The 16,176-nt window shown below is 47.0% G+C and overlaps 1 protein-coding gene across 2 annotated transcripts in view; it reads right to left on the bottom strand.

Annotated features, from left to right (window-relative positions):
* The window catches only part of TFRC (transferrin receptor), an 83,468-nt gene that overhangs the window by 33,868 nt on the left and 33,424 nt on the right, over nt 1–16,176 (bottom strand). For both annotated transcript variants that reach the window (XM_075340442.1, XM_075340443.1), the window contains exons 5-7: nt 15,051–15,191; nt 12,410–12,500; nt 3,932–4,051 (exon numbers count right to left, since the gene is read on the bottom strand). In XM_075340442.1, coding sequence (XP_075196557.1) covers nt 3,932–4,051; nt 12,410–12,500; nt 15,051–15,191 — 352 coding nt within the window. The remainder of the gene's footprint in view (nt 1–3,931; nt 4,052–12,409; nt 12,501–15,050; nt 15,192–16,176) is intronic.

The following is a 16,176-nucleotide window of genomic DNA, read 5'->3' on the forward strand; positions in this document are numbered from 1 at the left end:
CGAGGCTGATGCTGGGAGGAGAGCGAGGCTGATGCTGGGAGGAGAGCGAGGCTGATGCTGGGAGGAGAGCGAGGCTGATGCTGGGAGGAGAGCGAGGCTGATGCTGGGAGGAGAGCGAGGCTGATGCTGGGAGGAGAGCGAGGCTGATGCTGGGAGGAGAGCGAGGCTGATGCTGGGAGGAGAGCGAGGCTGATGCTGGGAGGAGAGCGAGGCTGATGCTGGGAGGAGAGAGGCTGATGCTGGGAGGAGAGAGGCTGATGCTGCGGGTAGAGAGGCTGATGCTGGCGCAGCATGGCGGATGGAGCACGATGGGGAGTGCGCAGCATGGGGGATGGAGCACGTTTACGAGTGCGCAGGATGGGAGATGGAGCACGATGGGGGTGCGCAACATAGGGGATGGAGCACGATGGTGAGTGCGTTGCATGGGGGATGGAGCACGATGGGAAGTGCACACCTCCCCCCAACACACACACACGCGCGCACTGCACAAACACACCACACACACACACACACACACACACACACACGCAGACAACGCTGCACACACCGCACAACATACATTGCACAAAACATACCTCCCCCCAAAACACACCACACACACACACACACACACAAACCGCGCAACACACACAACGCTCCACAAACAACGCAACGCACAAACACCGCTCACCCCCCGTCACACCCAGAACATGTACAGCGCCCTACACAAACACTTGGTAACTACACACAACAACATACATACATATACACACATATATATACATACATACATACATACATACATACATACATACATACATACACACACACACACATATACGTAAATTCTAGAATACCCGATGCGTAGAATCGGGCCACCTTCTAGTTATATATAATTGCCTTATTCTTTCTTGCTCCATAATTGTGTGTCTCGGTGAGTGTCATTACAGTGACAACCGTCTGATTGGCCGCTGGCTCGGCCTGGCCCCGCCCCCCCACGGATTGGTCGCTCGCCTCGGACTGGCCCCGCCCTCCGCATGGATTGGCCACTCGCCTCAGCCCTCCGCACGCATCGCCAGACATAACCTTGCGCTGCTGAGATCGTGATGGAGCCGGTGAACGCTGGTAACCAATATACACATCAGGTAACTAAGGTCCCTTAGTTACCTGATGTGTATCAGTTACCAGCGTACACCAGCTCCCGGTACACATGTGCAGGGAGCCGGCATTATACTCCTCTCCCCCCAGGACTACTCCTCCCATTATACTCCTCTCTGAGTATAATAGGAGAACTATTATAGCATGGGGGGGATGGAGCACGATGGGGAGTGCGCAGCATGGGGGATGGAGCACGATGGGGGTGCACACCTCCCCCCAACACACAAATACGCACATACCGCACAACACACACACACACACACACACACACACACAAAACATACCTCCCCCCAAAACACACACACACACACACACACACACACACACACACAAACGCTGCAGACACACAGCGCTCCACAAACAACGTAAAACACAACGCAACACACAAACACAGCTCTCACCCCCCACACCCAGAACATTTACAGCCCTACACAAACACTTGGTAACTACACACAACAACATATATAATCTATACATATATAACAAAAATCATACATTAACTACACCGTAAATTCTAGAATACCCGATGCGTTAGAATCGGGCCACCTTCTAGTAATAAATTATATAGACACAGTTACCATTTTTGGTCATCATGCAAAAATTGTTTGTCGATTTCTACTGACTTTATCTCTGTCTATCACGACCTATGTAAATAGCAGGGTATTTGGTCACAGAGGCGGCGCCTTGCCCCATGGACGTCTGCATACTTTCCGTGGTATCACGCCCCTGTTGGCGTGATACCATGGAGTCACATGAGCAACGGAACAGTCACTCATTCTATCCTCCGCGCATTGTGGCAGGCTTCTTTTCTGTGTGTTCATGCGCCGACTTCAGACACACTGCACATGCGCAGTGTGCGTCTGAAACTGACAAGGAGAACCTGGAAGAAAAGCCTGCCGCAATAGTAAATGTAAACGTGCGCAGGATAGAATGAGCGACTAACGTCGCTCATGTGACTCCATGGCATCACGCCCACAGGGGAGTTTTACCACGGAAAGTATGCAGGGGCAAGGCGCCGCCCCTGTGACCAAATACCCTGCTATTTACATCGGAAATATGAGGGTAATAAAACATTACTTTCATATTATTACAAAGTTATAACACCGGGATGGGTAGGGAGGTGTAATTAGGGCACACATGCATCTGCTGATAGGTCAGAACGCATATTCTAGGTGACAGGTTCCTTTAAATGCCACTGTGCCCAAAAGCATTGATAGGGAAAATAAGTGATCCAGCTTCCACGTAACTTTAATAAAACTCCAATTTTAATGAAAATTTAAAAAGCCAAGTCCTTGTAAGAATGAAATGTGATACAGCAGGTCTGATAAATTGCATGACCACTCTTAGGGTATGTGCGCACGTTGCTTTTTACCTGCTTTTTTGCTGCTTTTTCTTCTGCGCTGTTTAATGCCAAAATGGATGTGTTCTTCTATTCAAGCAAAGTCTATGGGAATTTGGGTTTCTTGTTCACACTATGTTGTTCAAAATGCTGCCTTTTTGTGGCAGAACTTTGGTCAAAAACTCAGCTTTTCAAAGAAGCAACATGTCAATTGTTTTTGCCATTTGGGTTTTGCACTGCAAAGCTGAGTTTTTGACCAAAGTTGACCAAACCCAAATTCCCATAGACTTTGCTTGAATAGAAGAACACATCCATTTTGGCATTAAACAGCGCAGAAGAAAAAGCAGCAAAAAAGCAGGTAAAAAGCAGGTAAAAAGCAAGTAAAAAGCAACGTGCGCACATACCCTTAAGCAGGCTTTACACGCTGCAACATAGCTAGCGAATTCGCGAGTGATGGCACCCGCTGAAGTCGGTGGCGCGTCACGGGGCGATCGCTGCCGTAGCGAACAATATCACTACAGCAGAGTCACACGCAATTACCTGCTCACCGAACAATCTCTCATTTAAGGGGGAGGTTCGTTCGGCATCACAGCGGCCGCCCAATAGAAGCGGAGGGGGCGGAGATGAGCGGCCGGAACATCCCGCCCACCTCCTTCATTCCTCATTGCTGACGGCCGCAGGTACGATGTTGTTCCTCGTTCCTGCTGTGTCACACATAGCGATGTGTGCTGCCGCAGGAACAAACAACCTGTGTTCCAAACGAGGACCGATTATTTAAAAATGAACGCCGTGTACACGACGAACGACTTACACCTTTTTGCAATCGTTACTGATCGCAAAAAGGTGTCTCACACAACGACATCGCTAACGAGGCCGAATGTGCGTCACCAGCACCGTGACCCTGACGATCTCGTTTGCGATATCGGTGTGTGTAAATGGGCCTTTAAACTAGGTAAGTTTATGAATTTTTCATTTAAATTGGAGTTTTATTTAAGTCACATGGAAGCGGGATCACTTATTTTCCTCATCTGTGCCTGACGCTGAACAGAAGCGGGATCTCGTGCTTCTTACTGCCAACAATTAGAGCGGTCTCTGGGATGAGCTGGACTTTTTCCTGCCCAAAAGCATTACAAAGATTGGCTGATTACTGGCTCATGCAGCCTTTATATATACCCAGTTTCTTTGAGATGGCTGGACAGTCGTAAATAAGCGCCTTTACCTTGTGTCACCTCTACCTCACTCCATTGTAGATTGTAAGCTCTCAGGAGCAGGGTTGTCTTTACTTTAATTACTGTATCTTCTAAAACTGTTACTCATGATTGTTTGTATATGAACCTCTCAATTGTTTAACACTACAGCATATGTTTGCGCTATAGAAATAAAGATCTGTTTATGTTTGCGTTGCTCAGGTTCTTGAGGGGGAATTACACAAATGTTTTATTAAAAATCAAATACCTTTTCTGAAAACGGTATCAATGTAGATCGCACGAGAATTATTTTTCCTGTCAAATCCATTTTGCCACTTAGTTCTTTCAATTCTTTTTCAGTACCATAGCTGCCATACACGAGGCTACCCTGAAAAAATTAAAAGGCAGTTTAACTGTTAAAGTTTGTAAAGAATTGTCAAATTCAATAAACTTGTCTGGACTAGGGGGATGTCCTATTTTAGTAATTTAAGTTACATAATTTTAGTTTTTTCCAGAAGCACAATTTCATGTATTTGAAGGGCTTTTTACCTTATCACAAAGTCATGGCATACCACTAGTATGACTTCATGATCCCTGGGGTCTAATCTACAGACCCACACTATCATTCTTAAATATTTCATTCCACAAAATGCAAATTAAAGTGTTTGATCTTCTACCAACCAGCAAGAATTTTGGCTCTCACAGACCTGCTATTTTTTCATTAAGAGAACCGACCACCAGGATTTTGCGATTTGAAACTTCAGGCAGTGCCATAATGGCACCGAGATGCTGAATCCAGGCATACCTGTTGTAAAAAGATCCACTGCTTGGTCGATGAAATCGCTTTAAATCAAAGCTGCAGAAATTAACTGCACTTTGAGTAACGTGTGCAATAGGGGTGGGCCTTTTTGGTGGGTTCCTGGGCATTTATTCCTCCTCCTGGCTTGCCCTTTCTTTATTTGAGATTGGCAATCCTCATGCTCCACCAACAGCACAGTAATTCTGTCTTCATTAAAATGGCACAGAGTCCGCACATACATGTACCACGATCTCCAGCACCTTTTTATTGAAGACACTGTGGTGAAGACAGATGCATTGGCGCAAGCACAGAATTTTTTTTGTTTTATATCTGTGCATGTGCCCCTGCCGCTCAAGTCTTAACCGCAGCATCTTCAATAAAAAAGGTGCCGGAGATCGCGATACATGCAGACTACGGCGCCATTTTAATGAAAACAGAATTACTGTAGCAATGCACACACACCACAAACCGCGATGGCAGTGCTATATTCAAAGAAAAAGGGGGCAAGCCACGATGACACCAGAGAATAAACCCTGAGGACCCAACCCACAAAGGCCTGTCCCCCATTGTACATGTCAAGTGCAGTGCAATTCTGAAACTTTGATTAAAGCTTTAAAATCAACCAAGCAACCCATCTTTCTACAACAGGATTCAGCATCTTCATGACAGTATGGCACTGCCTTTAGTTCATATCACAAAATCCTGGTGGTGGTTGGTTCTCATTAAGAAGCCCTCCTATTCTGCATTACCTGTATCAATTGCACCTGTTTGAACTAGTTAACTGTATAAATGACACCTGCCCACACACTCCATCCTCTCCACCACGGCCAAGACCAAAGAGCTGTCTAAAGACAGTAGGCAGAAAACTGTAGACCTGCAAGAGGCTGGGATAGGCTACAGGGCAATAGGCAAGCAGCTCGGTAAGAAGGCAACAACTGTTAGTGCAATTATTAAAAATTTGAAAAACACAATAGGACTATAGAAATGTATATCCAAAAAACTCCAGCGGACAGATTCCAAGACAGAATGACTTAAATTATTGCAAAGCAAATTTTATTTAATTTAATTAAAAATAGATCCACACGTGGGGCAGAATGGTATAGCGGATTAGGATATTAGTCTCCTGGACTATGCGTTTCGGCGTATGTGCACTTTCTACATGGTCCCACGCGTAGTCCAGGAGACTACTACCCTAATCAGTTATACCATTCTGCCCCACGTGTGGATCTATTTTTAATGGAATTATTTAATAAAATTTGCTTTGCAAAGAAGGGAATTTTGTTTACTTACCGTAAATTCCTTTTCTTCTAGCTCTAATTGGGAGACCCAGACAATTGGGTGTATAGGCTATGCCTCCGGAGGCCGCACAAAGTACTACACTTAAAAGTGTTAAGCCCCTCCCCTTCTGCCTATACATCCCCCGTGCTCCCACGGGCTCCTCAGTTTTGGTGCAAAAGCAAGAAGGAGGAAAAAGAATCATCAACTGGTTTAAAGTAACTTCAATCCGAAGGAATATCGGAGAACTAAAACCATTCAACATGAACAACATGTGTACACAAAAAGACAGGGGCGGGTGCTGGGTCTCCCAATAGGAGCTAGAAGAAAAGGAATTTACGGTAAGTAAACAAAATTCCCTTCTTTTTCGCTCTATTGGGAGACCCAGACAATTGGGACGTCCAAAAGCAGTCCCTGGGTGGGTAAAATAATACCTTGTAAGAGAGCCGTAAAACGGCCCTTTCCTACAGGTGGGCAACCGCCGCCTGAAGGACTCGTCTACCTAGGCTGGCATCCGCCGCAGCATAGGTATGCACCTGATAGTGCTTCGTGAAAGTGTGCAGGCTCGACCAGGTAGCCGCCTGACACACCTGTTGAGCCGTAGCCTGGTGCCTCAAAGCCCAGGACGCTCCCACGGCTCTGGTAGAATGGGCCTTCAGCCCTGAGGGAACCGGAAGCCCAGCCGAACGGTAAGCTTCGATAATTGGCTCCTTAATCCACCGAGCCAGGGTTGATTTGGAAGCCTGTGAACCTTTACGCTGGCCAGCGACAAGGACAAAGAGTGCATCCGAGCGGCGCCGTACGAGAAATGTAGAGTCTGAGTGCTCTCACCAGATCTAACAAGTGCAAATCCTTTTCACATTGGTGAACTGGATGAGGATAAAAAGAAGGTAAGGAAATATCCTGATTGAGATGAAAGGGGGATACCACCTTAGGAAGAAATTCCGGAACCGGACGTAGAACCACCTTGTCCTGGTGAAACACCAGAAAAGGGGCTTTGCACGACAACGCTGCTAGCTCAGACACTCTCCGAAGAGAAGTGACTGCTACTAGAAAAACCACTTTCTGCGAAAGTCGTGAGAGGGAGATATCTCTCATTGGCTCGAAAGGTGGTTTCTGAAGAACCATCAGCACCCTGTTTAGATCCCAGGGTTCTAACGGCCGCTTGTAAGGTGGAACGATGTGACAAACTCCCTGCAGGAACGTGCGTACCTGTGGAAGTCTAGCTAGGCGCTTCTGGAAAAACACAGAGCGCCGAAACTGGTCCCTTAAGGGAGCTGAGCGACAAACCCTTTTCCAGTCCAGATTGAAGGAAGGACAGAAAAGTAGGTAATGCAAATGGCCAGGGAGAAAAACCCTGAGCAGAGCACCATGACAGAAAAATTCTCCACGTCCTGTGATAGATCTTGGCGGACGTTGGTTTTCTAGCCTGTCTCATAGTGGCAATGACCTCCTGAGATAACCCTGAAGACGCTAGGATCCAGGACTCAATGGCCACACAGTCAGGTTGAGGGCCGCAGAATTCAGATGGAAAAACGGCCCTTGAGATAGCAAGTCTGGTCGGTCTGGTAGTGCCCACGGTTGGCCGACCGTGAGATGCCACAGATCCGGGTACCACGACCGCCTCGGCCAGTCTGGAGCGACGAGGATGACGCGGCGGCAGTCGGCCCTGATCTTGCGTAACACTCTGGGCAACAGTGCCAGCGGGGGAAACACATAAGGGAGCTGAAACTGCGACCAATCCTGAACTAAGGCGTCTGCCGCCAGAGCTCTGGGATCTTGAGACCGTGCCATAAACATTGGTACCTTGTTGTTGTGCCGGGACGCCATGAGGTCGACGTCCGGCACCCCCCAGCGGCAACAGATCTCCTGAAACACGTCCGGGTGAAGGGACCATTCCCCTGCGTCCATGCCCTGGCGACTGAGATAATCTGCTTCCCAGTTTTCTACGCCTGGGATGTGAACTGCGGATATGGTGGAGGCCGTGGCTTCCACCCACATCAAAATCCGCCGGACTTCCTGGAAGGCTTGTCGACTGCGTGTGCCGCCTTGGTGGTTGATGTATGCCACCGCTGTGGAATTGTCCGACTGAATTCGGATCTGCTTGCCTTCCAGCCACTGCTGGAACGCTTTCAGGGCAAGATACACTGCCCGTATTTCCAGAACATTGATCTGAAGCGAGGACTCTTGCCGGGTCCACGTACCCTGAGCCCTGTGGTGGAGAAAAACCACTCCCCACCCTGACCGACTCGCGTCCGTCGTGACTACTTCCCAGGATGGGGGTAGGAAGGATTTCCCCTTCGATAATGAAGTGGGAAGAAGCCACCACCGAAGGGAGGCTTTGGTCGCCTGAGAGAGGGAGACGGTCCTGTCGAGGGACGTCGGCTTCCTGTCCCATTTGCGTAGGATGTCCCATTGAAGGGGACGCAGGTGAAACTGCGCGAACGGAACTGCTTCCATTGCTGCCACCATCTTCCCCAGGAAGTGCATGAGGCGCCTCAAGGGGTGTGACTGGCCTTGAAGGAGAGATTGTACCCCTTTCTGTAGTGACTGCTGCTTGATCAGCGGAAGCTTCACTATCGCTGAGAGGGTATGGAACTCCATGCCAAGGTATGTCAGCGATTGGGCCGGTGTCAGATTTGACTTTGGAAAATTGATGATCCACCCGAAACTCTGGAGAGTCTCCAGGGTAGCATCGAGGCTGTGTTGGCATGCCTCCTGAGAGGGTGCCTTGATCAACAGATCGTCCAAGTACGGGATCACCGAGTGACCCTGCGAGTGTAGGAGCGCTACTACAGTAGCCATAACCTTGGTGAAAACCCGTGGGGCTGTTGCCAGGCCGAACGGCAGTGCCACGAACTGCAGGTGTTCGTTTTCTATGGCGAAGCGCAAGAAGCGCTGGTGCTCTGGGGCAATCGGAACGTGGAGATAAGCATCTTTGATATCGATCGATGCAAGGAAATCTCCTTGGGACATTGAGGCGATGACGGAGCGGAGGAATTCCATCCGGAACCGCCTGGTCTTTACGTGTTTGTTGAGAAGTTTCAGGTCCAGGACAGGACGGAAAGACCCGTCCTTCTTTGGGACCACAAACAAGTTGGAGTAAAAACCTTGGCCCTGATGCTGAAGAGGAACAGGGACCACCACTCCTTCTGCCTTCAGAGTGCCCAGCGCCTGCAGAAGAGCCTCGGCTCGCTCGGGAGGCGGAGAGGACCTGAAGAATCGAGTCGGGGGACGAGAGGTGAACTCTATCTTGTAACCGTGAGACAGAATGTCTCTCACCCAGCGGTCTTTTATTTGTGGCAGCCAGGTGTCGCAAAAGCGGGAGAGCCTGCCACCGACCGAGGATGCTACTAGAGGAGGTCGAAAGTCATGAGGAAGCCGCTTTGTTAGCGGTGCCTCCAATGGTCTTTTTAGGACGTGACTTAGACCGCCATGCATCAGAGTTCCTTTGTTCTTTCTGAGACCTTTTGGACGAGGAGAATTGGGACCTGCCCGCGCCCCGAAAGGACCGAAACCTCGACTGCCCTCTCCTCTGTTGGGGGATGTTCTGTTTGGGCTGGGGTAAGGATGTATCCTTTCCCTTGGATTGTTTGATGATTTCATCCAGGCGCTCGCCAAACAGCCTGTCGCCAGAAATTGGCAAACTGGTTAAGCGCTTTTTGGAAGCAGAATCTGCCTTCCATTCCCGTAGCCACAAGGCCCTGCGGAGTACCACCGAATTGGCGGCCGCAACCGCCGTACGGCTCACAGAGTCCAGGACAGCATTAATAGCGTAAGACGCAATTGCCGAGGTCTGGGTGGTAATGGATGCCACTTGTGGCGCGGCCGTGCATGTGGCTGCTTCAATTTGCGCTTGACCTGCTGAGATACGGCTGCGATATCCTGACGAGAGGAGGGAGCTGTGGGCGTGGCCGAGAAAGAGCGGGAACTGGTGCTCACACTGTGCACAGTGAGGGGGGTGGAGTATGTAAATCATACTCCAGCCCTCAGTGCTGCTCGCTCTGCAGCGTCCCGCCCTTCCCCTGCCTGTCAGGGCTGAGGGCAGGAGAAAGGAAACTAGGCCGCAAGCAAGCCGGGGACTCTAGTAATAAACGCGGCCGCCGTAAAAGCGCGGCCGGCGTGAAAGTCCCCGGCGAACTACAAGTCCCAGCCGCGCCGCAGTCTCCCATGGCAGCGGCGGTTAGTGCGGTAGCCCCTACATATAAATACACTCAGCGACGCTGAGTGTATAATGGCACATATAGACCCGGTCAGCGCCGCGGTCCCCGGTGCACTAGCACACCCAGCAATGCTGGAGTGTTGCTGTGCGCGGTCCCCACGGGGACACAGAGTACCTCCAAGATGCAGGGCCATGTCCCTGAACGATACCTGGCTCCTATCCATCAGGCTCCACAGGAGTTGTGGATGAAGCACGGTCTCAGTGCCTGGAGACCGATGGGATCCCACTTCGCCCAGAGCCCTGAGGGGGATGGGGAAGGAAAACAGCATGTGGGCTCCAGCCTCCGTACCCGCAATGGATACCTCAACCTTAACAACACCGCCGACAAGAGTGGGGTGAGAAGGGAGCATGCTGGGGGCCCTATATGGGCCCACTTTTCTTCCATCCGACATAGTCAGCAGCTGCTGCTGACTAATCTATGGAGCTGTGCTGTGCATGTCTGCCTCCTTCGCACAAAGCAAAAAACTGAGGAGCCCGTGGGAGCACGGGGGGGTGTATAGGCAGAAGGGGAGGGGCTTAACACTTTTAAGTGTAGTACTTTGTGCGGCCTCCGGAGGCATAGCCTATACACCCAATTGTCTGGGTCTCCCAATAGAGCGAAAAAGAATTCTTTTAAAAGAAAGTCATTCTGTCTTCGAATCTGTCCGCTGGAGTTTTTCGGATATACAGTTCTATATTGACCTTTGTGACTGGCTCCTGCCCTGCTTCCTTTGTGGACTTTACTACTGGACCTCACAAAGGATTCCACACATCGGGGAGTACTGTTAAGCTGGCTGTAGAAGTTTTTGTATTTTATACAAGAGGACTAATCAATCTTACTCAGTCTGGGGCTCCATGACATATCTTGCCTCTGGGAGTAAGGAAGCTTCTGAGAAAGGTCAGGAATCAGCCTAGAACTACATGGACCTGGTCAATGACCTGAAGAGAGCAGAGACTATTTTCTCAAAGATTACAATTAGTACCACAATACGGCATCATAGATTAAAATCCTGCAGGGCACGAAAGTTCCCCCTGGTCATGCCAGCACATGTCCAGGCCCATTTGAAGTTAGCCAATGACCATCTGAACGATCCAGATGAGGCATGACAGAAGGTCATCTGATTAGGAGACCAAATTAGAACTTTTTGGTATCAAATCCACTTGTGTTTGGAGGAAGAAGGATGAATAAAACCCCAAGAGTAGGATCCAAACCATGAAGAGGGTGGACTGGAAACATCATACTTTGGGGAGGTGCTTTTCTGCAAATTGGACAGTAAGCCTGCACCATATTGAAGGGAGGATGGATGGGGTCATGTATTGAGAGATTCTGGATGACAACCTCCTTCCCTCAGTAAGAGCATTGAAGATGGAAGACCCAGCCTCAACCCAGCATGACAATGACTCAATTCATGCAGCCAGGGCAACCAATGAGTGGCTCCATAAGAAGCATTTCAAAAGTTCTGGAGTGGCCTAACCTGTCTCCAGACCTGAAACCCAATAGAAAGGAGGGAGGGAGCGAGCCAAAACTCCATGTTGCCCAACAACAGCCCCAAAACCTGAAAGAGTAGAAGATCTGTGTAGAGGGGTGGGCCAAAATACCTGCTAAGGTGTGTGCAAACTTGGTCAAGAACTACATCTGACCTCTAATTGCAAACAAAGGTATTCAAATATTAAGTCCTGTTTTTTTCTTCTATTTTACAAAATTAAATGCAAATTCTGTAAAGATCATACAATGATTTACTGGATTTTAGTTTTTTATTTCGTCTGTCACAGTTGAAGTGTACTTAAAATAAATTACAGACCTCTCCATTCTTTGTAGGTGAGATAACTCGCAAAATGAGAATTGTATCAAATACTTATTTTTCCCCACTGTGTGGAAGAATTTCCTCACTGACTGTAGTAAGATCAACTCAACCCCACCGCTCAAGCCACGTGTATGGTCATGCAGGTCTTAGAAAGGAGTGGATGGATTTACATTTCAATCTGTTGCTGTACCCGAAAGCCGTACTTTTCGTGCGAGTAGCGAATAGTACAGCTTTCGGGTTACTCGCTACTTAGTGAGTATTTTCCATTGACTTACATTGCACCCACTACTTGTAACGAATATGTACTAAAAGCATAGCGAGTACGAATAGCCAATTACTCGCTCAACAGTAGCAGAGACCCTTCCTCAGTTCATGCCAGTTTTCTGGAGCAAAAACAATTTGTAGACAGTGTTTTCACGGCAGATTCAGTAGGTTCCAATAAAATGGACAGAGCTGGTGGATGGCTGCAGCTGCACAGCAAATTAAAAAAAAAAAAAAAAAAACGGACATTAGCTAAGGCAGAAATGAGATATATATATATATATATAGTCATTTGCCATGTGTACAAGGCTTTCACAAATTAGATTGGTGGAGGGTGCCAGGTGTCACCTTATTTTTCCCCCAAATGCAGGGTATTACAATTACGATGCATATCGGGCAACTTACATTAACAGAGCCAGCATAACTGTACGCCACATATGAAACTGGAGTAATAGTCTGACCTGCTGAATCACCATTTAAAAGTGTAACTTTAGCTCTATGGAAGAAACAGACATTTTACATATTAAACATACAAATATATAGAAAAGGAACACAGATTTTAAACACAGTATGTTGTCTCAGATCAGCTGACACTTGCCGGCTGCAGGGTAAATTCAGCTCACATGGCAGCCGTCATGATACTGTTGTGTGCAAATGTACAAAGTACATTCTGCAATGTTGAAATTGTAACACCATGAAATGAATTCTAGAAACTCACAGGATGATAGACATGTTGATCTGCATAAGTTTTGAAAAACGGGTTTTTATTTTTTTCTTATCTCAATGTGTTTAGTATAGAGTATAAGCACTACACAGCACAACAATGTTTTTGCTACTGAGGGTAAAACATGTGTTCTTTACTAATTTGAACATGCTGATTCCAAATATGAACTCAGAATTTGCACAGCACGTCCAGATTTTGAGTTATACTCATATGTGTGTGTATATATATATATGCATTTATATTAGTAGTTCAAAACTTCCTTGGATACGAAAGCAGAAAACGATGCTGAACTAATAGACAATATGCTTCAAGCATACGAAATGCATGGTGCCCGAATGTCATTGAAAATGCATTTCCTACATTCACATCTTGACTTCTTTCCTCCAAATATGGGTAATGTAAGTGACGAACATGGTGAGAGATTCCACCAGGACATTTCTACTATGGAAAAAAGATACCCAGGTCGCTTTAACCCCAACATGATGGGCGATTACTGCTGGTTTTTGCAACGGGCCACTAGGACCACTCACAAGCGCAAAAGCAAGTGCCTGAAGCACTTTTAAAAGTACTCTGCTGAGTTCAAGGCGATTTCTTAAGCTACTATAAGTGATTTTTAAGTTTTTTGGTTTCTTTACCTATACTTTTTCAATAAAAATGATAATACATGTTGTGAAACTGTGGGACATAACGATTCTGTATCTTTATTAATTGCTTATTTTAAATTTTCACAAAAATTGGAATAACTTAATATCCTGACATGCTACAAAAAAAAACTAACTTCAGATTTGGATTCAGCACATTCGATTTAGTATAGCGCACATGGTTTTTGCCAAGTAGCAGACAAAAAGTGTTTATTTGTTGTGCTGTGCTATGAGAACATGTGCTACACATGAAAAGACCTTCAGGGAGGTAACAGCTCCGGTCCTACACCTGGGATTCTGGTGTGGGTTGGTAGAATGTACAATAGCCAGAGCCATCAAATCTCTACTCCAGGTACACCAACAGATCAGCATTTCATTGATTTGGTGGCAGAAGCAATGTACACACAGACTTTAAACAGAGATTGCTTATTAAGACCGTGAGCAGTCTGTACGACCTAAACATGATACCATGGCCTGCAGCATCTCTAGACTTTTCTACCATCGAGCACACATGGGATGGATATCATTGGACAGCAAATGCATAGAGTGCAGCCAGCATTCTTGGTTTGTGTGCCCAAGCGCATTCTGAGTGGCAGAACATTTCCCAGATACCCATTAAATAACCTCACTGATGGCTGCCAAGGTGGGCATGGATGTCATTTTCTGCCTGTAATGCTAATCCGCTATACAGCAAGAGGTTTTGAAAAGGTTATTTCCATTTATTTTTTCATCAGATTAACATGTTTCTTGCCCCTACAATTTCCACCAGTCCATGACTTTACAATTTCAACGTCTATAATATAGACACTTGATTTAATGAGAACCTTTGAAAATTTGTCTGGTTAATATAGACACTAACAAATAACGTGATCATTGCGTTAGCAATAAAAGGTCTTCAGAGTAATCCTGATAAAGAACCAATTTTTATAAAAAGATAGTAAAAGGGTGAATTATAGTGTGAGAAAAAAAAAAAATAAAAAAATAACAGCAACATAAATATTATGAAGTAAAGACACCGGATTGGTCATGTGCATGGTTTGTAATGTCACCATTACAACTTGTCAGACCAGGAGCAGCAAGGTACAGCTGGTAAAGCAGGGTTTGGGGATTTTAGCCGATTTTTTTGTTTTAATCTAAAAAAGCTTCACAGTATCTTGCAGACTTCTGCATTTTTTTCATTGGCAACAGGGTAAATTAGAGAGGTTGTGCCAACATCTGAAAGGCAATAATCATAGGAGCCTCTGGAAGCAATTCTGAAGACCTGCTGGAGGAAATGTTCATGAAGCACCATTCGAAGGCTGTGTGAATATGAACGGTGCCAAACAGGCCACATTGCAATGTAGACTGTCGGAAGCAGGAGGAGCAACCACCGCATCTAATCAACCACTTTAGTCTAAAGAACAGAAGGTTGTCCACCTGTGCATTTTATGGAATGCATTCTATATTATATATAAATTTCTTTAATTTTTTTTTAAATTAGGTTTCATGAATATTTTGCATAGTTTGTATTCCTGCTCTTATCGGTCAAGTTTAAACCGTCTCCACAGACTGCACTTGGTTGTGTAATAAAGCAATTGTCAATCAGCACAAATCAGGGCTGTGAGAAGGAACAGGATAGCGGATCTCCCTTAATATGTTCTTTCCAGGCTCTGCAGCCACAGAGAAGCCGTGAGGAACGTACCCGATAAAGTCTTGTAAGGTGACATAATGCTCATCATCCCACACCTTATCCAGGCCTGCGCTGTTGAAGCTATCGTGCACCACTTTGGCCAAATTAGCTTCATTATCACCACCAGCCTCACGAGAATCCAAAGACATGTCACTGGAAGACATAAGCAATTTTATGGGATTAGTTGACAGAATCTTTAAAAAAGATAATTTTGTTTACTTACCATTAATTCTTTTTCTTATAGTTCCATATTGGGAGATCCAGACCATGGGTGTATAGCTTCTGCCTCCGGAGGACACACAACGTACTACACTAAAAAGTGTAGCTCCTCCCTCAGAGCATATACACCCCCTGGATGACCAAATCTAGCCTGTTTAGTGCAAAAGCTGAAGGAGGACATCCACCCACAAGTAGAGACAGAGCAAAACCCGGAACAACCGGAACCTCTGACTACAACAACAGCCGGTGAAAACACACGGAACAAGAAAACTGCCAACAGGCAACAGGGAGGGTGCTGGGTCTCCCATGTCGGAACTATAAGAAAAAGAATTTACGGTAAGTAAACAAAATTCTCTTTTTCTTCATCGTTCCTTATGGGAGACCCAGACCATGGGACGTCTCAAAGCAGTCCATGGGTGGGAATAAACAGAAAACTGAGAAGTAGGCAAAACCTAACTTCACAAAATGGGCGACAGCCGCCTGAAGGATGCGTCTGCCCAAGCTCGCATCTGCCGAAGCATGAGCATGCACTTGGTAGTGCTTTGAAAAGGTGTGCAGACTAGACCAAGTGGCAGCCTGACAGACCTGCTGAGCCGTAGCCTGGTGCCTGAAAGCCCAAGAGGCACCGACAGCTCTGGTAGAGTGTGCCTTGATCCCCGGCGGGGGAGGCACCTGAGTACTCTGGTAGGCATCGGATATGGCCGACCTAATCCAACGAGCTAGGGTCGGTTTAGAAGCAGAGAGACCCTTGCGCTGACCTGTGGTCAGCACAAAAAGAGGTGCACCGCCTAAGAGTGGCGGTGCGAGACACATCGATCCGGAGCGCCCGCACCAGATCTAAAGTATGCAACGCTTTCTCAAAGCGATGAACAGGGGCCGGACAAAGGGAAGGCAATGAAATGTCCTGGTTAAGGTGGAA

This window comes from Anomaloglossus baeobatrachus, chromosome 3 (genome assembly GCF_048569485.1).
Source record: "Anomaloglossus baeobatrachus isolate aAnoBae1 chromosome 3, aAnoBae1.hap1, whole genome shotgun sequence".
NCBI lineage: Eukaryota > Metazoa > Chordata > Amphibia > Anura > Aromobatidae > Anomaloglossus > Anomaloglossus baeobatrachus.